Here is a 26478-nt window from a genome sequence, read left to right as displayed (position 1 = left end):
TCCTTGGATCATGTTGGTCATTTTACTCGGCTGGAACATGATGATGGTGATTTAAATATTTTCTAATAGACTTATCCGACCACTCTTCTAGACTTATTAGCTCACTCACTTGTTGGTTTTTTTATAATAGTAACCCTGATTTTTGGTAAGGAAAGACATCTTCATCAAACACATGTCTTAATGTATAAAACTCGACTAGTAGGGGGAAATAGACAATGATAGCCCTTGTAATGATCACTATAACCCAAGGAACACATATGGAAATGTCTTCAGGTCAAATTTGTTTGTGGCATAGTCTCCAAGGTAGGGAAAACACCGACATCCGAAAACTCTCAAACTTGTGTAGTCAAGCCTTTTGTTAAACACCTTCTCATATGGTGTTTTCATTGATAAATTTGGAGTCGGTAAGTGGTTGATTATCCAATCTATAGTTAAGAAGACTTTAACCCATAAACAAACTGGAATCTGACATTGGAACAACATAGTCAACCCTAGTTCGATGATAGATCTATACTTTCGTTTAGCCATTCCATTTTGTTCTAGGGTTTTGGGGCAACTTTTGTAGTGAACAATCTCATTCGACTTTAAATATGTCTCAAGTTAAACACTTCCAAACTCACCCCCTTCATCCGTTTGAAATATCTTTATTTGCTTTTCAAACTGAGTTTGGACATATTTATGAAATTCAATAAATTTTATACATAATTCAGATGTATGCCTATGAGGGAATATCCATGAAAATCGAGAATATTCATCAATAAAAACTGCATAGAATTTGAATTTTTTATGGGAGTCAATTGGAGCAGGGCCCCCACAAGTCAGAGTGAACTTTTTCAAACAACTTTGTGCAATGATCATCAATAGACAGAAAAGGAAGGCAACTCATTTTACGCATTTGGCAACTTGCATATATTGTACTTTTAATGGACTTCGACAATATAGTGGATTGTTTCTCATATAACTATTAAATACATTTATTATTCAAAAAATGGATGTATTGTATGCCAAAAATGATGTGTTTTTTGAAATGCCCTATAATTTTTGAAATTTGCCTAATGTCCAATATCATAAATTTTTAGTTGTAGAAGGACTTTTTTACCCTTTTTACAAGCAAAATTCTTTCAAATATGCGAACTTCCTTCCAAAGATGTGAATTTCTTCCCATATATATGAATTCTCTCTTAAATATGTAAATTTTCTTCTAAATATGTGAATTTTCTTCTAAAAGCTTTAGTGGCACTTTTGAAGCATCACTAATGCTTTAGCAACACTTAAAAAAATACCAAACACGAGGCCCTTAGCTTGATATGTCTTGAAATTCGCAAATACAGAACGACATTCATAATCACGAGTTGCAATGGTCCCTAATTTGTGTGAATTTTTTTACTAAAATCGCATAAGGGGCACATGCAAGAGGATGTTTACAAATGTGAGAGTATTTAGTTAAAAAATATGTGCACAATTTGAGAAATTTTGGAACTCATGGTTGAGAATGTCTCCAAAACGTCTGAGCCTCCTTTTAATAAAACCGCATAAGGGGCATATGCAGGAGGACATTCGCAAATATATGGGAGAAATTTTGCATTGGGAGAAAATTTGCATATTTGAATATTTGGGAGGAAGTTCGCATATCTGCAAAAAAAAAATGCTTGTGCAAAAGGTAAAAAGGTCCTTTGACAGCCTGAAATTTGTAAAATTGGACATTGGGCGAATTTTGAAAATAGTAGGGCATTTCGAAAAATGTGTCATTTTTGTCATTTACATGGTTGAGAATACAAAAAGTTGAAAAAACAAATAAAATAGAATGTTTCCAACCTAACGGATAAGATGTTTGCTTGCATGAACAAGGTTCGCCACTTCAAATCTCACCCCCTTCCCTGCACAACTCATTTCAAACTTTGTTAATAAAATCATCTCAGCTCAAGCCGTGCCAAGCTTGAACGTGCATTTCAGTAGACAAGCCAAGCATGACCAGCCAAAGTTAGGCTTGAGCTCCGCTTGTGGGCTGTCGTACTTCCATGTTACAGCAGGTCAAAAGTTAGGCAGCAATATGTAAAATCCAAAAGGTTTGGCATCTATCTGTAAATATCCAAAAAAATAGTTAGACGTGTTTTTGTAATTTGTTCATCCCCATTTCTTAATTCGTTTGGCATCCGCCCGAAACGGCATTTGATTTGCACCTAGATAGGTTATATTATACATTCAATTACTACACTTTCAGTCTTTCTTTATCTCAGCATGAATCGGATGTTTGCAACGATAAGAATAAAATTGAGTGTAAACTCCAAAAAGTGAATACTTGGCTGGTCATTTGAAATACTTCACATCTCAGCCGGAGGTCGCCAAGTGGTTAGGCAATTGGGAGGAATAAGAGCCGAAAATGGGCTGTTCAAACTTGGCTCGCCTCAAAATGCATATGTTCAAGCTCGGCTCGAGCTAGGAGCCGAGCTTGAACAGCATTGCTCAAGCCAAGCTTGACCGTTAATTCAAAAAAAAATGCCAGAATAGGTTTCAATCCCTCTCCCCTGAGGGAGCACAACTTTATTTTGAAAAATATGACCCAAAAAATATAAATATAGTAAAAACTGAAGAGAAAAAATTCAAGTTCAAAGTCAAAACCTCTTAGAAAACAGACCAACACCCTAACCACTACAGAAACAGTCTTTCATGAATTAATTTGCAAATATGTTATATATATATATATATACACTCAAATGCTAGCCTTATCGAGCTTAATCAAACTCAACAACTTGATCAAGCTTGGCTCATTTATCCACACCGAGCCTGGACTTCTGTTCAAGCTTGGCTCGTTTATTTTTTGAATGAGCTCGAGCTGAGCTTAAACGGGTCAAGCCCAAGCTAGCTCGGCTCGTTGTTCATCCCTATTAGGCAGTCAGTGCTTGGTAAGCGTCTTACCCAGGATCAACTCCCCTGGGATCATTCTGGTGGCTAGCCTCGTATGTCCTTTGCAGGCTAGGGCGCTCATCTGCGGTTTACTATCTAGAAGCGGGGTCCAATAAACAACCCCTCTTACTAGGCACGTTCCTCGTCATCCAAAACAAAAAACAAAAAAAATGAAATAGTCAAAAAACTAAGGTGGGTATTCTGTAATTTACAAAAAAAAAGTGTCGCAGCTGAAATCATTTCCTGCTATATAAACGTGATGCATCAGGAAGCCTTTAACCAAAAAAGGCTAGATAAATAATACAGCATTTAGACAATTCGAAATATGCTGCCCCTTGGCAGCACATGTTTGCAGCAACCTCCAATTTTTTTGCATTTTTTTTCAAGATTCAAAACCATGGCATCCACCATATGTACATCTCACCCAGGTTCTTATGAGATACTGCTTCAGCAATCAACCTCTGGGCTTGACCCTCGACAGCCAAAGGCAATGAGGGAGCTGCACCAACTCCAACAACCACACCTTGCAGCCGGCCTTCAATGTTACTCATTGCTCTCTGAAATGTAAAAAAAATTGAAAAGATGAAAGAATGTTCTCATGCAGAATCAGCAGCAAAATGGTAAAAGAGAATATGCATTGAGAGGAACCTGTGTGTGCGGATTCTCAACCTCTACTCCACTCGACTTGTGTGATTTTGTCCATTCCACGAGAGGATCATGAATAAATGTCTCAAGCACGCTCATAAGAGTCTCTCTGTGTGACCTGAGAACTGAAAGCGTGATCTCACAAGTCCTCAAGAATAACCCTTCATATCCACTAATCCCCAAGCCGTCTATCATATTCTGCATGTTTTTCAATAATTAGACTGTAACAGGAAAAATCAGCGATGCAGATCCATTGACATAAAGATGTGGTACTTTTTACCTGGGTGAGTCTGAAGGGTACCAACTCAGGCTTCTCCAATAGCAAGCCCTTGTCAAATAAACAACTGAAATCAACATGAACGCAATCCCCAGTTGTGGAATCAAAGAGAATGTTTTCACCATGCCTGTCACCCAAACCAACAATGTGTCCAACCATGGACCAAACAGCAGTAGTATGTGCATACGCTACCCTGGCTCTGAACCAAGCCCCTGGTTCCGAGAAAGTGTTCAAAAACCATTTATGGAAAACTGGAGGGAAGAGTGGCAGGATCTTAGTCTTCAACAACTCATCCCCAGGCATCTTCCCCTGAAACTGGTCATATATCTTTTTGATCATTGGGTTTGTCCTCTGTCTGTCAAACTTCCCACAAGTAACATATATGTCTTGCAGAATATGCCGCAGGCCGCGAGTGTGAGGCACCCATTCTACCATCCCACAGTCCTCTGTTAATGGGATAACAGCAAAAGTTCGGATGTATAGCTTCCTCCTACGGCTTTCTGGGTATTTGGATAGTAGATGGTTGATCATTGCTGTGAACTCCATCATTCGTGCATCTTTCCTAAGATCATCTTTTGGTTTACAAAGGAATGGATAGTTGACACCATCACTACCATGAAATATAACCTAAGAAATTTAAAGAAAATGGATTCTTATTAACAGATCAAGAATAAAGTTGATGAATAAGAAATTCCCTTGAAAAGTGCCACCACTATGTGAAGAATACATACTTTTTTTGGTTTCTGAAGGGATGAAAGAATCTCTGCTTCGTCTGCAATTCCTGATATGGTAGCATGATCCAAAGCAGAGAAAAGGTCATATCCATGAAGCTCAGTTCGATTCAAACCATGAACAGGTAAATTGACGGTAAGAGCTTGTTGAACAGGCATTATGACACTAACTGGCATCATTCGCTTCAAGGCAGCAAATTCAGCTGCAATGTTGATTGTGCGAGCTTTTGGATGTCCACTGTGGAAGCAGAGCTTGATCAGTTGATCAATCAGGCTAGTAAACTCTATAAACAATTTGTTTTGTTCACTCCCTTGGCGAGACCCCTTACGAGCAGATTGTAATATTGCAGCAGCTGCTTCACGCCTTGCAGATACTGTAGACTTTGAAACACCAGCCATAATCCACAGTGCTTGTTGAGGATATTCCTGTAGAACGGTGGTAATGATATGCTTAACCAACCTAACAACGTCTTCATTCTGGTGACAAATTCTAGAGACCAATTGAGATAGAGCTGTCAGCCATTGATATGTTGGTAAATCTTTGAGGCACCCACGCATAATGCTCATGACCTTCACGGAACAAAAAATAAATTAAAATAAATAAGAGATAAGGATCATAAAGATGCACAAAAACAGAGTAAAAGGAGATGGATGCAAGTCCATACTCTTCCATGAACAGTCTTGAGTGCTTTATTGGATGACAAACCTTCTCTGTGGTACTTGCTCCCAAATTCAAACCAGAGTGTCAATAACCTTGGCAAGGCCTGAAAAAGATGCTTATGACCCCTATGAAGACCTTTTGCATAAAAGAGCAAGACATCAGGAAGATAAGACCACCATGGTTTTTCATCATTTTTAGGATGCACAAGTCCACCACCAGAAGAAGCCGGTGGTATGATTCTTGAACCAGATTGCCCGCCCTTCAATGATTCTTGGTTGTCCTCCTGTCTCTTCTTAGCATCAACAAGTAAATCATCATAATACTTGGCCATAAAAAAATATCCTTTTTCCCATTTAGGTTGGAGTTCCCTTACTCTGGAATAAAGACTTATCACATCTTCTTTCTGCTTCTGACCAGTGTAGTGAATCCATCTAGTGTAGAGCAGGATAGTTTTTGCAGCATCTTCACTTTCTTTTGATGGCTGAGTAGACGATACAGAAGGCAAGTTTGGTGGGAGAAGGGAAAGATTAGCAATGGATGAACTTGCTGCTGCACCCAGAATCTCGATGGGCATATTAAGAAGAGCTTGTTGAAGTTCAGCTATTGCACGATCTGTTTTCCTAGTACTCCAAAAAAGCTTTGATTTCTCAATGTGGACATTAGGAGAACCAGAAGATTGTGCTTCCAAAATTGCCCGACTGGCAGTCTCATAATGGCCTGCACTACGACAAAGTTTTGCATATTGAAGCCAGCAGATGCCAACTTCAGCACCAAGATTGCTGGCACTGAATACCATCCTGCGTAAAGCCAGCAAAGGTTCTCTGGCCCAAAGAGATGGCTGTGTATAATTTAAGCGATTCTCCCACTCTTTAACAAGTTTTGAAAATCCAGGATGATCAAGATTGAACGACCTTTCCAGGAATGAGTCATTCAGGAGAGAGTGAAAATCTTCCAGTTCCCTAAGCACATGAAGCTTTACAACAAACGGATAGGCTCGTGTATAGGACTCCATTCCAGCCGCAGCCAAAGGAGCCAGCAGTGCTTGCTTTGATTGTGCAATTCTCTCATAAACCAAGTACTGGTCCTTTTTTATTAATGCCTGTAAAATCTTGGCAATACCCATCTCAAAAGAAGCATTACTCTCAGAGCCACTACAAACTGCACCTTCTTTATCAGCACCAGAAAGGTATTCATCCATCAAACCCCAGCGTCCAAGCCTCCAGGCTGCTTGCACACCTTGCATACACCACGTTTTCTTGTACTGGGGTAACCTGGAAATCAACCCATCCACATAGGTGATCATTGCTTGCAAGTGGCACATGTTAAGCAGACAATTGAGAACACCAGAGTGCCGTGGAGCAGAGTTGGGCTCTGTTTGCAGTGCTTGCTCACAACATGTCAACGCTTCGGCCCAGTTTCCTATTTTTTCATTAATTAAAAGCTGGTCATGTAAACCTGACGATTTACGTAGGTTTGCCAAACCAAAGAGGCCATCCGGCTCATCTAAACCACTATATATCTCCATCAAAAAAGAAATGTCATCATCTGCAAAGAAGCCACTTGTCTCAGCAGCTGGGTTAAATGATCCAGACTTTTCCCGAACATGTGATTCGAAGTATAACAAAGACCGGGCATAAGCCTGGCAACGGAATGAGGCTCTGGCAAGTGTAACCTTTGGAATGGCAGCCAAAAGCTCTGAAACATTATTAAAATGTACACTTAGCTGAACAACCTCAGGTGCAGGTTCGGCCATTTGATGACTCGTTGTCTTTGGCAATTGCCTAAGAGACTGTGAAAGGGCAACTTCTTGTTTAAGATCATCCACCCATTGACCTAGATTATCAAGTAATGTGAATATGGCCTGAATGCATACTTCACGCTGTCCCCCAGTAGTTCCATGAACTGTTGCCCCACTGCTCTTTGAAGCTGCAGCATTGAGAACAGATAGTATCTCCTCAGTAATGCCTTGGCGTGCTTCTGCTGTACCATGACATAGAGCATTAAGAACTAAATACGGCAGCAAGTAGAAAGCTGTCCCCATGTCATGTCTCACTATTCCACGGCATGCACTAAAAATGCTTGCACGTGAAGCAGTTGACTGTAAGGTCAGTTTCCTAATCCAGGAATATATCCATCTTCTGAATGACATGGAAGGTCGATATATTGGACCAGCTGCTACCGATTCTGTAACACTCTGAAGCTGAAATTTTGAAGTCAAGCATGGTGCAATTATTTCTTTCACATAATTAGAGAAGCGGGCCCATAATCTCTTCCCTCTCTCATTAACTTCATGATGATTATGTACGACATTGCCCTTACATGAGATTTCATGAGATCCGCTTCCCTTTGAAGGCTGAGAAGTGGATGACAGGTCACACTCATCAAGTGACGCCTGACAACCAACAAGTTTTAGGAGCTCCTGAATAGCCAATGCAGCTGAGTCCTGAACTATGGTGTCGGAGGCAGCCCTAAAAACCCTAGTAAGATGTTCATGTATCAACTCAAAAATAAGATCATCATCAGAGCACTCGATCTTGAAACGTGGACAGGATGTCCCCTTGAATTTCGCAGGGTCTACTGCACCAACTGCTCCAAGACAATCTGCAGAGACCAACTTCAGCCGCTGGCCCACATGAGTCCGTGACTCTTCTGCACATCCTTTCAATAATGAACTTATCAATGAACTTAGAACATCCAAATCAGTACCAGAACCACCCAAAATAAGATCTGTTACATCCTCTCTTCTTGCATTCAAGAACTTGCTCAACTCACATGCCACCATGTACCTTACATTTAAACTCTCATGATTTAAACCATCAACAGCATGTCGCAGGTGATCTCTTAAACTCATAGAACCGCGTGCTTCTTCAATAACTTTATTAACTTTGGCTAGGACAGTAATGCTAGGCAAGAGTGGAAGTTCTCGAATATTCTCCACCAGGAGTGCCTTATTCTCAACCACTAGTTCCACAAAAATGTCCACTACTTTGTTCAGATGTAAAGAAGGGTTTTCTTTGTACCTCTCAAGGCAAGGAATGAGAGCAGCAAAGACTTGAGAAGCCACATGCTTAAGGTTTGATGGGGACACTTTTGACAACTGCCTGATAAAAAAGTGCCACACTTCAAGGCCCTCATTTTGTAGTGATTCCTTCTCTAACGCATGCATGAGTAGGACCATGATTTTGGGCACATAAGTCCCAAGATGGTTTCCAATCATTTCAATTAATTTTTCTATACATTTCAAGGCTTGTTTTTGCAACATGAAGTCCTCAACACGAAGCATCTTCCGGTCAATGCTGTTAAGAAGACCAACAAAATGGTTCCGTAAAAAGCCAGGAAGATCATCAGAACCAGTAACAATACGGGCAACTTCTTGGACCATCTGCGGGACTCTTGCCATCCTGAGAGGAAAAAGAACTGCAATGAAGAAACATATTTTGACAATGCATAATCTTTAGAAATTATATAGGAACCGATAAATAAGAGCACATTATACCTTCTACTGGTTTCATCAGAGTCAGTATCTCCAAGAAACCGCACGAGTTCATCAAGAAGTGCTGGTAAAACAGCTGTAAATATTTCTCCTGTGTTGGATCCACTTTGCATTTCATAAAACTGCAAAGCAGAAACCAATTCCTTTCCATCTGCTTGGAGAAGAACATAGGCCATCACTTTGTGGCACCACTCCAGAAGCAACAGTGGTAAATCAGTGTCCAGTTGATTTGCTAGCTCATGCAAAATGTTGACAGATTCATTGTTTTCCTGTTGAGAAATTACTAACTTTGGAAGCACAATTGGTACCATTCTGCGTATAAGATCCACAGTCTCAATACACAAAACAGTCTCAGCAAACTCTTTGATCATTGTTGGACGGGTCACAAGTCTTGCACAGAGATATTCAAAAACCCCATCCCTGATGTCAGTGAACTTGGAAAAGATCGCATCAATTCCTCCTTTAAACTGAGCATAGCATGATCGTTTTATAAGTCTGGATGCAGTCACTCGCACTGCAACATGCTGATTATCAAGTTGATCAATCAACAAGACAAGAGAGAAAAAGAAAAGCTGCCCATGGATGTTAACAGTAGTCAAAACCCTGGATGTAGACTGCAAGAGTGTCTCAAAAATTAGAGGGTCTTCCGTTGCCACCAGAGCATGCTTTATTTTGTCTAAAAACATTTGCTCTTTTGTTTTTCCACATGCATCTCCACCCAGAAACAAACAACTTGATACATGGCTCTCTAGGAACCAATGTATATTTGAGCAGAATGATTGCCTAACAGCCTTTTTATTATGAAGAAGTAAGTGCTCGATACAATAGATCCATTGAGAACTTGTTCTAATCAGCCAATCTTCCGATCCATGCATGAGAATACGAGATAAGACTTCCACACAGGCAATTTGCACTCCCTCAGATGATCCACTAAGAAGAAACTTTAAAAAGAGTTTGAGAAAACATTCAAAATCAAAATCCAGAACAGAATCTTCTCTTTGAGCATGAGAGAGGAACATGGTTTTAATAAACTCCTTTTTGTTATTCTCTGTTTCCTTGTCACACACAGGACAGCAGAACCCTTTCATGAGGACATCTGCGGTCTTGGAAGGTTTCATCTTTCCCACTTCCATGTATAGTTTACAACTGTCCTTACTACTGTGGACATATTCAAGGCACCCTAAGAGGCAGGATAAATAGCCAATGCAATGCACTATCACTTGATTAACTTGATCACACTTGTCTGGGATTAAGCTCCTGTTAATAAAAATAAAAAGGGTTACAACTATAGTGAAGCTAGAATTTTTTTAGCATCAAGAAGAAAGAAAACCATGCATGCAACATAGGATCAAAATAGCTCATAGAATGTCATTCATAAAATCAACGTCGCTACTCCAAATACGATCTCATCAGCACCTTCAGAGGAAAATCAAATGAACTAATGTGTTTCAATTAGAGAGCATTGGGTGTGTCAGGAGAGTTGAGAAATAAAGAGCTATCGTAAAATTGGTGCTGCAGATTTCTGCTGAAACCTCCAACAGTGAATGGCAATGACAAGAACTCACCAGTAAAATAGACAAGAAATGTCTCACTGAAAAAGGGATTTTCAGCTCATCCAGTGAATTCACAGTAAAATGCACATAAAGAAATGCACTTCAAGGATTCAGACTAAAAGATGGGGTTGTCCTCTGTTGCATTGCTAAAATCATATGATTTCCAGTAATTCAAACAAAAAGAAATTTGCTAATATTACAATCAAAAACATTTTCTCGTTTTCTGACACTTTTGAAATTTTTACGGAGCAAACCAAATCAGAACCACGTAACCCACCCTTTAACTATAGTAAGTGCTATGAAAAGGCAGTTTATGTGCAAATTTACAGATCAATTATGTCTTCATTTACTATAATTGCTACTTACTTGCCCAATTTCACACAAAATCCATCAGAAATGGTGTGCAAAATGCCCACGAAAGATCACCCAATCCACACTAAATGAACCCAATATCCTCCGACTATAGTTTCTGTGCCAAGGAATACCAGGGAAAGAGATTCTAGAAGTATTACCATCATGGCAAAAATCTGGTTATGAATAGAGATAGAAAAAATTGTAATAACCCAAATAGAAAGTAAAATGATATGGTACCTGGACACTCCATTTTGCCCTCCGTACCCATGTCTACAAGCGTGTCCCCGTGTCGACACACGTCGACACCAGGACATGCCATTTTACCCTGCGTACATACAAGTTTGTATTCAATTTATAATTTATTATTATATTTTCAGTTTATAACTTTATATCTTCAGTATATAATATATATTTTAGATATATCATATATATATTTAGATTATATTCAGTTTATTTTGTATTTATGTGATATTTAATAATATATATACTTATATATAGTCGTATCCTCATACCCACATTTTTTGGAATTGCTGTCCGTACCCGTACTCGTACCCGTACCCGTACCCAGGTGACAGGTAGAATGGATCCAACATTGTTTGAAGAAAAAATTTCATGAGCATGTAAGATTTACTACCACTTACTCCATTTTCTTAGCGCTATATGCTGCCACAGCTGGACCAGAGAAAAAAAACATCACTGGAATGGACAGAATAGCTTCAACTCTAACCTCTTCAGATTCATCACCTAAAGCCATGTCCAAGATACCCACAACATCTTCAACTTTCATTTTGTTTCCAATCTTGGACAGAATTTGAATAGAGAGGCATTTTGTCTGCTGGACAGGATGGACCTGATTATCTGAAAAAGAATGGTCCCATGGAAGTACAAGAATAGATAACATATTATCTACATTTTCAAACAGACTTTCAAGGACAGGATAAGTCTCGTTTCCAGGACCATCATCTGCATGTTCGGAATGCCTCTTTTTTACAGGATTACAGCCTGTATGAAGGCAAAACAATAAATTTCATTACATGTCAGACAGGAAAACATAAAATCTAACCCTTACGCAGATGGGCACATGTGCCTGTCTGTCTCCAGGTTGTAAGTGGTTGTGCTCTCACATGCATTCCTTACCTTGCAAAGTTAATATGTTGTGAACTGCTTCAAGGTAGAGGAATAAATCAAATGTAATCAAATTTTCCTTCATTGCCTGAAAGATAAATATGGATACATAACTAAAGAGAACAAGAAATGTGCCACAAAATAAACAACAGAGTTCTTTAGGGAAGAGAACTTTTATTAACCTGCTCACAAATCAAGGGAATCCAGGCCTGAACTTGATTGAACATGCAAAGGGACAATTTGGTAATTGGGTAGTTGCAAAATATGTTTGAGAGCATGCTGAGGGAAACCAATGCAATTTCAGGTGATGCAAATTCAGATATAGAACCACCAGGTTTCAGGAGATCAACAAACTCCAAAAGTACTTTCTGGAAGTAATCTGCATATGACTCTTCATCCAGTTTACATCTAAAAGGAAGTGAACCTTGCAGGAAATTTTGGACGATAAAGGGAGATGACTGATGTGGATCATTCTTTAAGTAATCATCACTTGGATTGGTATCCCTATGTATCTTCCGCCTTTTTCTCTTCAAGCTTTCCGCAATTTGAACCATTCTTTTGTCTCCCACTGAGGAAGTATGCAACTTTGTGCAACTTGAATATGAATTCAAAATATTCACTCCATCATCAGGAGCTTCCCTCCCAACACTACAAATTCCAAGAATATCAATAGCCTTTCTTATGCAATCAACCAATGGCAAGCAAGCTTTCGGAAGGCACAGTAACATAAGAAGATGTTCAGGCTTCCAGATATGTGGAGGGCAATTGTTGACAACACATGCATATGCGCTACACATGGCCACCTGCAAGATAGAAAACTATTACATTCCTACGTCTGAAAATGCCAAGTAGTGACATAAAACAGAAAACAAACAGTCGAGAGACTTTTGTCAACAATAAAGCAACAGGTAAGAGCTTAAACCCTGAGATCCTCGCTTTCTGTATGTTGTAGTGCCTGAGGGAAAACATCAACCAACTCTTTCGCTGTAGACTGAATAACATCAATCTGGCACCCAGAGTACAGAGCAAGGAGGCATGCACCCATACAAGAATCATATTGCAGATTTCTGCACCAACGGTAATCGAAATAGGCATAATAAGAAAATATTAATCAACAAATCATAGGAAAATAAAAATTCTTAAATTGAAATCAGAATCAAAATAAAGGAATTGCAGTTACACCTCTAGACATGATGGCACTTCAGCTAAAAATTGTCAAACAATGAATACCTTGTGCAGTAACAATCTACATGTCATTCAACTTACTGGGATACTCCCACTAGCCATCTCTTTCCATGTCCACAATTAATAAATCTGACAGTCCTCGGACACCTTTGGACATTTCATATAGGTGTCTCCCACAGAGTTACCAGAAGCTTCTTAGGTAGGTGTGAAGCACGCTTCCCGGAAACTCGCTTCGGAAGCACGATACTCCTCGCTTCCAAAACTTCATGGGAATCTCAATTCCCCCACGCTTCTTCTATGCTTTTCACACACATGGTATATGTTTCCTATATGCTTTTCTCACATTTTTTTTCATGTTTTTCATGTATTTCCTCATGCTTTAACTCACTTCCCCCGTACTTTCTCTAAATTAGTAACCATCATTGTTAGATTTTAACAGAATTTTTGTGTGATGGTTGAAAATCAATTTGCAGTTAAGATCAAAACTCTGTGTAGTGACTCTGGTGGTGAATACATTAGTTGTGTTTGAAAAGTTCCTGTAAGAGAGAGGTGTGGTTCATCAAAAATCATGTCTTTACACTCCTGAGCAAAATGGTGTAGCCGAGAGGAAGAATAGGTATATCTTAGAAACAGCAAGAGCTCTTCTATTTGGAAGACAGGTACCCAAAGTGCTTTGGGCAGATGCAGTTCAACTGAGCATTTATCAGATAAAATGTATGTCGTATGTAGTACTTAAAGGCATATCCCCTTTTCAGAAACTATATGAAAAAGTTTCAAATTATGATATGTTAAAAGTGTTTGATTGTGTATGTTTTGTTTTGCTAGCTGACAGATATAGGAATAAGTTATCTCCTAAAGTTGTCAAATGTTGCTTTCTTGGTTTTGTTGACGGTCAAAAAGAATATAAGTGCTATGATCCGGTTGGAAAGAGAGTGGGGGTATTCAAGCATGTGGTTTTTCAAGAGAATGTATTATACTTTAGTCTGTATGGAGAAAGGTTGGAAAATGAGGTTGACATATCCTTTTTGGTTTCCTTTGAAGAAAGGAAAGGTAGAAGAGAGAGAATGGAGTAAGAGGAGAAAGTTCTAGCTAGAGAAAATAGGTTTGGTCAGACCTATTCAAGGAAACATGAAGGTGTGATTAAAATTTCATTTTTTAATCAAGTGGAAGAGCAGGGAAGTGAAGAGGTCAATTTTGATCTCATTCTTACAACAGCTGATCCAGGACAAGCTTAGAGTTACTATCTTCTTCTTCCACGTCTTCTCAGGTACGTAAAAGTGCCAGACCTTCTATACTTTTGTCTCGTTTTGTGTCTTATGAGTCATTTGCTTCTCATCATCGTGTTTTCCTAACCTTAATTCATTCCTATATTGAGCCCGAGTTCTACGCAGAGGAAGCATAAAATAAGGAATAGCAAAGAGTCATGGTAGATGAGATGAATGCACTTAAAAAAATGCAGGCATGGGAACTAGTAAAACCTTCCCCCAAAGAAAAATATCATTGGAAGCAAATAGGTGTGCAAGGTAAAGACAAAGGCAGATGGGTCAGTCGAGAGGTATAAAGTCGGATTGGTAGCTAAGGGGTACAGTCAGCATTTTGGCATTAATTTTGCAGAAACCTTTGCTCCTGTGGCTCATATGACCACAATTCATACACTGCTAGTTGTAGTTGCCATGCAGCAATGGGATCTTTGGCACTTAGCTGTCAAGAATGCATTCTTGAATGGGGATTTACAAGAAGTGTATATGGAATTACCACAAGGATACTCAGATGCAGAAGGCAAAGTGTGCAGGCTTTGCAGAGATCTATATGGCCTCAAACAAGCACCTCGAGCTTGGTTTGAGAAGTTCAGTTTAGCAGTGAGGTCCCTTGGTTTTGAGCAAAGTCATCATGATCCTGTTTTGTTTGTGTCTTCCTCTACTTTTAGAAGATGTATATTGTTTCTTTATGTAGATGATATGGTTCTCACTGAAGATGATATAAAGAAGACTGAAGACAAAAAATAAGCTGACCAATATGTTCGAAATGAAAGCCTTGAGGTGTTTGAAGTATTTTTTTAAGCTTGAGATAGCTTACTCTCCTAGGGGGTTGTACTTGTCCCAACATAAATATGCTACAGATTTGGTTATAAAAGCAAGGTTGACAGATGACTCTAAACAAGTAAATTCCCCTGTGGAGGCAAACTTGAAGATGAGGATAATTGATGGTGTTGAGCTAGAGGATCAAGTAGTATACAAACAGTTGGTTGAGAGCCTTATATATTTCACTATATCCAAACCAGATATAACTCATGCAATTCATATAGTGAGTCAATTTATGAGTGCTCCTAGATCAGTTCACTTGGCAGTTGTACTTAGGATTATCAAGTATATCAGAGACTCTAGCATTATGGCATGTTTTTCTTGTCTTCGTTTGACAAAGAGTTGAAAGCCTTCTGTGATGCGGACTTTGGAGGCTCCACTAGAGATCGACTTTCCACTACAAGGTTTTGTGTTTTCCTTGGAAGCTTCCTGATCTCATGGAAGAACAAGAAAAAAGAGTTGCATTGTCCACTGCAGAAGTTGAATAAAGAGAGATGGATCAAGTTGTAGATCAGATTATTTGGATTCGATGGTTATTAAAGGAATTGAGAATTTCATGTGAAAAGAAAATTCACCTATATTGCAATAATACGAGTACTAATCATATTGCAAAGAATCCAGAGTTTCATAAACGCACTAAGCACATTGAAATAGATTATCATTATACAAGAAGGGCTTATGAAGATGGGGTTATAACTTTGAAGCATGTCAGCTCAAAGAATCAAATTGCAGATGTATTTACAAAAAGTCTTTCTCCTTTACATTTCAGTTTTTTCCTTGCCAAACTTGGAATGATTCCTTTACATCCAAGTATGAAGGGGAGTATTGAAAGTTTGTATAATACAATGTATTATAAAGGTATGTAAAGTAACCTATTAGACTAATATGTACATACCCTATAAAGAAGGGGTATACTAGACATCCTAGCTTTTTTACTTTTTGAAGTCTCAAGGGGGTTGACTGACCCCTTTATTTGTAAAGGTCTCTCTTTCACAACAGGATTGAATAGAATACTTGTTCTCTCATTTTGTATTGAGCTTCCTCTAACCCTAACCTCTCTCCCTCCTATATTTGTGATTTTATAACACTCTTATCCATCAACGCTTTAGTAGCTTGTTTGACGATATATAGCTCTGGATAAAATAAATCAGTAGAAGAAAGTATTTGCATGTAACAATGAAGCATCCCAAAGAGTCTCAAATTGTAAGAGCCACTTTAGCACCTTTTTTGCATTCCCAAGAAGCAAAAAAGGTGCAACCGACACCTCCTTGTGGCAGGATCCAAGGACCAGCAATGGGTGCACAACTTCACACATCAACCTGCTTTTTAATCTCAAGAGACAAACATATTTTCAATATTTTCTCTTCACAAGCCACCCATACCTTTTTCTTCAAAGAGGCAGTACTACAGTGGTAATCATCAAAAGATAGCCTTGTTCCTTATATACATATCTCCACATAATGTGCAGAACTAGCTCTAGTATTTGTCACTCCCAGATACAACGTGGTTTTAAGAGAAAATCATTATTTGACTTGTAGACAACAGAAGACCAAGAGATCCTTTTACAATTAAATTTGAATATGACCTCGTGCCTTACATTAGACAATAGAACATTTAGTGAAAAAGCAGGAGACGTACATAGATGCAAGGTATTGGGGAGAGGAAGCCCAAATTTCCGTAACTCATCCTAAGTTAGTAGCTGTAGACATCCAAAATTTTACCCAAAATTAATTTGAAAATTTTCCTAAACCTCTGAAACAATCTTCTTGGCGAGAACACATAAAATCTGAACCCTAAACCTGGACCAAGTCAAATCTTGGTCATAGAACCCTGTTCGAACCAAGCAATGTCCTGGTCAAACCCCCAAAACCATAAGCCATACCTTGTTAAAACCTAGTCAACTAAAACCAACTTAGATGAACCTAGATCAAAACATGTTGGAACCAAGAAAATTAAGTCATATCCCCATTTCCTTATGAAAACAAAAAAAATGGCCAATGCACATAGGTGATGTGCGTAGGCAATGCACATAGCCGATGCACTATGACACTGCACTATCCACCTTGGGAGCTTGGGGGTTCCAAATGAGCCTATAAATAGGCCTAGGAACTCCCAGCCTGAGGCATCTGAGCCTTGGGTGTTTCTTGGGGTGTGTGCCCACCTCCCTCTCCAAAATCCATTTAAAAACCTGTAAAATCTCAAAAAATCCTATTCCTATTTGGCTCAGATCCTGGTGCATCGAAAAAGTTCGGACTCGGCGGTTTGACATGTGCTCACCGCCAACATCAACCTAGGGCTACCTAAGCCCGCGATGAGTTTTCTACCTTCATTTTCTCTTTGTTTCCTTACCATTTCTTGATATATCATTTAGCTATTCTAGATTTTCTAAGTTCTTGATTTTGTAGCATTTTAGCAATTTATTTTGTTGGATTTTCCTCTAGTTCTACTAGATAAAAAATTCTTAGTTTTTTTCTAAACTCTCTTTAAGAGCCCAAAAATCATATTAAATCTCTCTTTTCCTTCTAAATCTTAGTTTAGGATATTTGAAGTTCTCATTTTAGAAATTTTGAGATTTTTAGTCTAACTTTCTCAATTTTCTTAGGATTTTGGGATTTTCCTTAGGTTTTCTAACCACTGTTCCTAAAAATCTTCACCTCATGTTTTCCCAAGTTGTTCCATGCTTTTTGGGATTTCCAAGTTCTCTGTTTGGATCATAGTACTTAGATCTTTTAAAACATGTTTTTGCCAAATTTCTCAAATCTTTTGAGATCTTAGGACCCCTTACGCTTCTCTTTAGCTCTCCAAACATCCCCATTCTAAAAATCTTCCAAATTCTTATTTCAAACAAAATAATTTCCTCTATGATTTTGAGTTTTTAGATTTTTTTGATATTTTGTAAGTCTATATATCTAATTTCTTGAACTCTTTTATGTTCTCCTATTTTTGAGCAATGGCAGTGTATCTCACACCACTGGGGCCTCACCCAGGTACTCAAAGTTCGAGGTATGTGACACACAAAGAAGATCCAAATCCGATTTCAAGCCCAAGTCGTGTTGGAGTTATCCCTCGTCAGTGGAGGAGGAACAGCCCCAGCTCATACGTGCAGGATCCCATCACCTTTCAAAACGAAAGCGAGTTAAAAATCAATATTTTCAAAACAAAAACCAAAAGAAAAGAGAAGTGGACCAGGGATCTTCCTCCTTTCAAAGAATCTCCAATCCGCCCATCTCGGGTGTCCACAGTAGCTTATCAGAAACAGCAATATCAACCAAAGAAACTTTAAGCATATGACCTTTGCACCAAATGTTCCACTTCCAAATCTCCATCGATACTTGTGCCTGATAGTTTTTTATATTTTTTTCCAGTCACTCCATCCACAATTTCTCCTTCATTGAAGCACACTATCATCGCTTGTTAAATGTTTCTAGTTGTTCCAAACATGAGACAAAGATGGGAATGGCATTCCATTTCTTATAAAGTTCAATATTCGTCTCAATCGAGCACTAGAGCAGGCTCTCGATTTCAACATTCTCTTATGGCTGTAACTGCAATACTGATTAAGGGATGCATGCATCTAAAGGTCAGCCAAAAACTAAGCCTTTCAAACATCTCCCACCTCCCAAGAAAATAGTTTGAGCCAATTTCACTTGTTAGGGGGTCAATTATCATAAATCTCACAAAGTTACTCTCAAGGCCCCACCAGACATAACTATAGGAGCATCTTTGCTCACCTTGCCAGCCAACTTGTCTAGCCTAATATTAAGGAACATTTTGTCCACCAGGAAGGGAACCCACCTTTTGATGTACTGCATGATCTTATGCTCCCTTCAAGCATATTAGGAGGAGTCTTCAATAACTCAATTACGAGGACCTTTTTAAGCCCACTATCCTTTGGATTCATATTTGACAAATCTTGATGAAATTCCTTCATATCATCAGGTTTCTGACTGACTTCTACTTATTGGTTCATAGAAAACTTCCTTAAGAAATAAGAAGTTATGTCACATGGACTTGCCTAACAGGCCACCAACACGGGTGTGGTGGGATGCAGGTCTCGCCGCACCTGGTTCAGTCAACATGAGTCCGGGTGAGGTCAATGGCACCCGGGCTCATTCTTGTCCAAAATGGACTCGGTCAACTCTGACTAAGCCCATTTTGGTCCTTGTTCTTAAAGTTATTAAAGAAAAAAAAAAGGAAGAGGGGGGTTTTAGGGCACATTCAGGTCTGAATAAACCAAGTGTTATTCAGACCGGGTCTGATTTGGATTTGTTTCAGCCCAGGTTTGAATCAGGCATGGGTCAAAGCTGACCCAGATCTGAATCAGACATGGGGTTTGTTTTTATCAGGTCTCAATCACACAGGTCATAGCAGATCCAGGTCTGAATATGACCTAGATCAGAGCAGACATGGGTCTGTTGTTTAGCATCTTTGATTCAGACATGGGTCTAAGGAGATCCAAGTCTGATTTACTAAGATCTAGATCTGTTTTGACCTAGGACTGAGTCAGACCTGGGTCGAAGTAAACCCAATCTGACCAGGTAAAACATATATATATATATATATATATATATATATATATATATATATATATATATATATATATACAGCCTCCCTGCAACTCCGCACCCAGATTTTTTCAAAGTGCCGCATCACCGCATCCGCACCCATACCTGTGACAGATAAGAAGTGAAAAAACAAGTTCGCAAGAACTGTTACCATTAGCAAGAAATGGAGACTCAATCTTCTGACTCCTTGCCAAAAAATCCAAGAACACAGATATTGTTAAATTATGTATATATAAATATATATATACATATACTTATATATATACATTCGTATATATATATATATATGTATATATATATATATATACATAATATAGCTTTTTCTGTTTTGTATAAACCAAAAACCCGATAGGGGTGTTTTGGTAATTTTCTTGTACTTTTTCTTTTTTACCTTTTTTCTTTTTTCTTTCTTTTTCCCCTTTTTCTTTTTACTTTTTCCTTTTTCAGTTTTTGTCTTTTAGGACTGTTGAGAATAGGTGGTTTTTAGGTTAAGTTCTCTTATATTAGAGGTTTTCTGAAATTTTATTCTCATAAGAACTTAGATGTAATTTTTCTTTTTTGCCTCTCTCTATTTAATATAGAGAGAAACCCTAATCAGGTTTAACGAGTTCTATTGTGCAGCCGTCTCTCTCTCTCTCTCTCTCTCTCTCTCTCTCTCTCTCTCTCTCTACACTCACAGGTGGTTGTACATCCCATCTCATTCTACATGGTATCAAAGCCCTCGATCTTGGGAGCGTGATCAACAAGGACTGATTTTCATCAACGAGGAGCAACAACCCTACGACTTCTTAAAATCAGGTTCGGTGGTGGTTGACTGGGGAAGATCTAATCACAGATCTGGGATGTTACCCAGATCTGTCGTCAGATCTAAGGAGAAGATCTAAATTTGTTCTCCTCATCTGGATTTCCTGCTACGACCTAGTGTTGCCGAGACTTGTTTCTGCTAGGACGTGATTTTTTTTTGGTTCGTGAGTTGTCGAGGGGTATTCCTGATGGTTGGGAGTAACATAATTTTTTTTGTGTTGCCGTGATTGTTGAGTTCTTGTCGAGGTGTGTTCCTGCTGTTTGGGAGCAGCAGAAATTTTTTTTTCTGTGTTGCCGTGATTGCTGAGTTCTCGCCTGTGCTGATTGCGTGTGATCAGAATTCTACCGTGAATGCAACTTTCTTTTCTGTGATGATTACTTGTGATACTGGATGTCGTGCCTTATATGTTGGAGAACAGCAAGTGTAGTGAATATTTTGTTTTGCGACTACATTCTATCATTTATCGTGATGTGTTTGGGTGCAGCAATGTTCGTGATTTCTGTGGTATCAACAGCAACTGAACTTTAGTTGTTTTTAGTGGGTTGGTTTATTTCAGAATGTGGTTTTCAGTGACTCCCTGCTGTGTCGAATTTTTTTTAAGGAAGCATGGTAGCTTAAGTTACTCTTCTGTCGTGGAAAATAGCAGGTGTGATTTCCTGCTGGGTTGAATTTTATTTTGTGTGTGGGCTGCTGTTTGTTGTGGAAAGAGCAGGTGTGGTTTCCTGCTGAGTTGAAAATTCCTCTTGAACACTTGTTGTTCAAGTGAGGTATTCTGTTTTTTTTCAGTATGGCTGAAACTTCGAAATGTGATTCCAAAATGGAACATATTGGGGAGTATAAGGCTTTTGCCAACCCCTTCTCGTATGGCTCTTCCGTAAGGTTGAATGAAACCAACTATGCCAGGTGGTCCAGAACTTTTATGATGTCGGTATCTGGACATCGTCGAAAACATATTTTGTTGGAAGGCGAACCCATTGAGAAATTAGGAAAATATGTTACTTGGGATGAAGATAATGACATAGTTATGTCATGGATCATGAATAGTGTTGAACCCCATATTGCAGATGGATTGATCTACTATAATACAGCCAAACTAATGTGGGACAATCTTCGTGATACATACTCACAAGAAACGAATGTGAGTCGTATCCTGCAAGTTGAACAGGAAATATATAACTTGCAACAGGGAGATTAGACCTTGGCCCAGTACTATGCCTCTGTCAAAGCTGCGTTTGAAAGACTTAATGCTCACAGGCCTCTTTGTTGCTCGAAGCAAAAGGATCATCAAGAACAAACCATGATTGCTCGTTTTCTTACAGGTCTTTCTTCAGATTTTTCTGTTGCAAAAGTTCAAATGTTGACTGGTTCAGATGTTCCCACTCTTGCTGATGCTTACAATCGTTTAAGTAGACTTGCGATCTCTCTGCCACAATCTCAGCCTGTGACTCAGTCATCTGCTCTTGTTGTCCCATCTAGTTATGGGCGTGAAAATATTCAGAATATCAGAGGACGTGGACGTGGTATGGGAGGCAGAGGAAAGCTTCAATGTACATTCTGTAGAAAATCTGGACATTTAGAAGATCGTTGCTGGGATAAGCATGGTCGGCCAATCTCTTCTTCATCAAAGTCATATACCCCTAAAGCAAATGTTACTACTATTGAGGCAACAAATGCACAAGAGAATATCACTGCAAATGAAAGTAGTATCACCCTTAGTCGTGCGGAATATGATGAATTGATTGCTCTTCGACCTTTGAGTTCCACCACTCCTGTAGCTGGGGTTGCCTATTCAACCGGAAATCATCTCCATCTGAATGATAGTAAGTGGGTTATTGACTCTGGTGCATCCAGACATTTGTGTGGAAATTCACGTGTTTTTTCAGATCTAAAGGTCATTAAGGCTCAACTTGGAGTCTCATTAGCCGATGGGAGCTCCTCCCCGGTTGTTGGTCAGGGAAATATTTCTATATCCTCCTCATTACAGTTGAAAAATGCTCTTCATGCTCCAAACTTTCCTCAAAGTTTACTTTCTGTTAGTTGCATTATAAAAGAACAAAACTGTAGAGTAATATTTGATCCAATGGGTTGTCATTTTCAGGATTTGCTGACGGGGAAGAAGATTGGTGGAGGCTATGAAGAAAATGGAATTTACTACCTACATCATCCAATGGGTTCTGTTCATGCTGCAGTGGAACATTCACTCAGTCCTGTTCAGTGGCATCGTCGTCTTGGTCATCCTTCATTGTCAAAGCTTCGGTCGGTCTTTCCTCAGATTCCTTCCACCACATCATTTCAGTGTGAAGCATGTCAGTTGGGCAAGCATCATCGAAGTTCGTTCCCTTCGAGTCAGAGTCAGTCTAGTAATAAAGTTTTTGAACTTCTTCATGCAGATGTATGGGGTCCTAGTAAGATTCCTACTAGGACTCAGTGTCGTTATTATCTTGTTATTGTTGATGATTTCTCTAAGTTATCATGGGTATTTTTAATAAAAGAACGATCTAAAGTTCCAAGTCTTATCAAATCCCTAATTCTTGAAATAAAAACTCAGTTTGAATCTATTGTCAAGATTGTTCGCACTGATAATGCTCTCGAGTTTAAATCAAAAGGTCTGTTACAATTTTACCAAGATCATGGCATCCAACCCCAAACTTCCTGTGCCTATTCATCTCAACAAAATGGGGTGGCTGAGCGAAAACATCGACACCTCCTTGATGTTGCCAGGACCATTATGATTCAATCCAATGTTCCTGCGTTATACTGGGGTGATGCGATTACCACTGCTTGCTATCTGATCAACCGCATGCCTTCGTCTTCTGTGGGTGATCAAATTCCATTACATATCCTAAAACCTAATGCCCCACTTTTTTCTTTCTCACCAAAAATATTTGGATGTATTTGTTTTGTACACAAACTTGGCCCTGACCGTGATAAATTAGCCGCTCAAGCTACAAAATGCATATTTATCGGTTATCCAAAAAATCAAAAGAGCTATCGATGTTATGATCCTATTTCTCGCCGAGAGTATGTCAGTGCGGATGTATCTTTTTTGGAATCCTCTCCATATTACTCTAGTTCTGATTCCCCGCTGCAGGTTGATCCAGCTGAGTCTTTTCCATTACCTATACCTCCTTTTCCTTTGGAATTTGTGCCCTCCTTACCGAACCAAACTTTATCCTCTTCCAGATTTAATAATCCTCCATTGGTATATGTGCATAGAGCTCCACTTCCGCAAGAGCCTTCATCTTCTTCTTCTCCTGAGGTAAGTTCTACTGACAATAGTGATCTTCAGGATGATGATAGCAGGCCTATTGCTCTACGAAAGGGGACAAGACAATGCACCTTATATCCCATATCTCCTTTTGTCTCCCATGCCAGAATTGGACATCAGATGAAGTCTTTTATTTCAGCCTTGTCTGCTGAAACCATTCCTCTGAACTATCAACAGGCAGCACATGATAATCGCTGGAAGCTGGCTATGCAAGAAGAAATGACAGCTTTGGTATCTCAGCATACCTGGGATCTAGTTGATTCCCCAGCAGATGCTGACATTGTTGGATGTAAATGGGTATATACAATAAAGTACAAATCTGATGGTTCTATTGAAAGGTACAAGGCCAGATTAGTCGCGAAAGGGTATACTCAGACATATGGAATTGACTTCTTTGAAACTTTTTCTTCTGTTGCACGGATGGGTACCATCCGTCTTGTTCTCTCAGTAGTTGTTCAGCATGGTTGGAGCTTGTGTCAATTAGATGTGAAAAATGCATTTCTTTATGGGGATCTATCTGAGACCGTTTACATGCAACAACCTCCAGGTTTCGAGGTTGAGGGGGAGTGTCAGAAGGTGTGCAGATTGAGAAAGGCGATTTATGGCTTGAAACAAAGTCCTCGTGCATGGTTTCAAAAGTTGTTTGAAGTGATGTCAAGCTTTGGCTTTAATAGATCGGCAGCAGATCATACACTTTTTATAAAGAAAACTAGCTCTGGCATAGTTGTTATGATGGTATATGTGGATGACATCATTCTTACAGGAGATGATGTGAAAGCTATTGAAGCCACAAAGGCTCATCTTCAAAAACACTTTGTTACAAAAGACCTTGGTTCACTCAGGTATTTTCTGGGTATAGAAGTTGCTAGAAGCCGTGAAGGGATGGTTTTGTCTCAACGGAAGTATGTTCTTGACTTATTAAAGGAAACAGGCATGTTGGGAGCTAAACCAGCAAATATTCCCATGGACCATAAAGTTCAGTTGTTTGAAGAAGGGTCAAAACCAGTTGATAGCAAAAGCTATCGCTCCCTAGTAGGGAAGTTATTATATGTAACTGTGACCAGACCGGATATTGCTTTAGCAGTAAGCAAAGTTAGCCAGTTCATGGACAAACCAACTGAAGTACACTGGAATGCAGCCATAATGATTCTCAGATATCTAAAATCCTCTCTTGGAAAGGGGTTATTGTTCAGGAAAGGTGGAACTCTGGAGATAGTAGCCTATTCTGATGCTGACTATGCTGGATCTGTAGTAGATAGAAAGTCTACCACAGGATTCTATGTGTTTTTGGGAGACAACTTGATTTCATGAAGAAGTAAGAAACAAAATGTGGTTTCCAGGTCGAGTGCAGAATCAGAATATCGAGCTATGGCCCAAACAGCTGCTGAATTGATATGGGTTCGCACTGTTCTTCATGATCTCCAGGTGAAGGTTTCCTCTCCAATGACCATGATGTGCGATAACAAAGCGGCAACATATATAGCAAACAATCTTGTCTTTCATGAGAGAACAAAGCACATTGAGGTTGATTGCCACTATGTAAGAGATATGATTCAAGCTGGTCATATCACTACAAAATACCTAAAGTCTGAAGACCAAGTTGCAGATATGTTTACAAAGCCTCTTGCTAGGCCAAATTTCTCCAAATGTTGTGACAAGCTGAGCATGATTGATATCTATGCTCCAGCTTGAGGGGGAGTGTTGAGAATAGGTGGTTTTTAGGTTAAGTTCTCTTATATTAGAGGTTTTCTGAAATTTTATTCTCATAAGGACTTAGATGTAATTTTTCTTTTTTGCCTCTCTATTTAATATAGAGAGAAGCCCTAATCAGGTTTAACGAGTTCTATTGTACAGCCGTCTCTCTCTCTCTCTCTCTCTCTCTCTCTCTCTCTCTCTCTCTCTCTCTCTCTCTCTACACTCACAGGTGGTTGTACATCCCATCTCATTCTACAAGGACCATAAGGGGCCCCACCTATCTAGTCGTTGGGGCCCCAACAGTCATATTTATGACCGTTGGGGCTCCCAACGACTAGAAGGGAGCCCCCTTTATGGTCCTCCTGTATGCTCTCCTCCTCTATATAAAGAGAAGGCTCCTCCTTGTAAATGTATGGGTTTTTCACCCTTCTCTTTCCTTCTTCAATAATATCCAACTTATGACTTTAAGTCATTTTCACTTTTGAGAGTTTTGTGTGTGTACTTTTAAGTGCTTGTGTTCTTGACTCTTGTGGTCACTCTTTAAGAGTGTCTTTTGCTCTATTGGTGCTTCCGCCTCTTTTCATTACATGGTATCAGAGCTCGGTTGGTGATTGGGCTTCTCTTTTGCTATCTTGGGACGCATACATCTCAAAGTCTTGAAGAAAGGAAGTATATTTGGTGTCGATGGAACGTGACTCTAAAGTGGAACTTTCTTTTAAGCTAAATGGGTCCAACTATCTCATGTGGGCCTCCGCTATGGAAAATCATCTAAGAGGTAAGAAACTTTGGGGTTTTGTTATGGGAACTACTCCCGAACCCTCTCTTGTTCTCACTAAAATCGAAAATGAAATTGAAAAAGCTTTAGATGGCGATGAGCGCATCAAAGCTATCAATGACCATCAATCCAAAGTTGAGGATTGGGAAAGTAACCATGCCAAAATTTTGGCATGGTTTATGAACAATGTTGACCTTAAAAATTGTGCTAATATTGCCAAATTTAGAAGAGCCAATGAGGCTTGGTTTTTCCTTAAGGGTATGTATACCCAAAAGGATCTTGCTCGACAATTTTTTTGTCAAGAAAAAATTCGTTCCACCAAACAAATGGATATGAGTGTCTGAGACTATTTTAGCTCTCT

The 26478-nt window shown here is 39.2% G+C and overlaps 1 protein-coding gene across 1 annotated transcript in view; it reads right to left on the bottom strand.

Annotated features, from left to right (window-relative positions):
* Positions 1-3080: 3080 nt before the first annotated feature.
* Positions 3081-26478, bottom strand: part of ATR (Ataxia telangiectasia-mutated and RAD3-like protein) — a 32906-nt gene continuing 9508 nt past the window's right edge. The window contains exons 6-15 of the mRNA XM_090000679.1: positions 12666-12810; positions 11926-12546; positions 11756-11831; positions 11260-11620; positions 8715-9968; positions 5223-8619; positions 4558-5127; positions 3830-4453; positions 3553-3747; positions 3081-3461 (exon numbers count right to left, since the gene is read on the bottom strand). Coding sequence (XP_089856805.1) covers positions 3294-3461; positions 3553-3747; positions 3830-4453; positions 4558-5127; positions 5223-8619; positions 8715-9968; positions 11260-11620; positions 11756-11831; positions 11926-12546; positions 12666-12810 — 7411 coding nt within the window. The 3' untranslated portion in view covers positions 3081-3293. The remainder of the gene's footprint in view (positions 3462-3552; positions 3748-3829; positions 4454-4557; positions 5128-5222; positions 8620-8714; positions 9969-11259; positions 11621-11755; positions 11832-11925; positions 12547-12665; positions 12811-26478) is intronic.

The sequence above is a fragment of the Nuphar pumila genome, chromosome 3, assembly GCF_984573655.1.
Source record: "Nuphar pumila chromosome 3, dmNupPumi1.hap1.1, whole genome shotgun sequence".
NCBI lineage: Eukaryota > Viridiplantae > Streptophyta > Magnoliopsida > Nymphaeales > Nymphaeaceae > Nuphar > Nuphar pumila.
The sequence above is the reverse complement of the archived record's forward strand: the minus strand, read 5'-3'. Positions and strand labels throughout refer to the sequence as shown.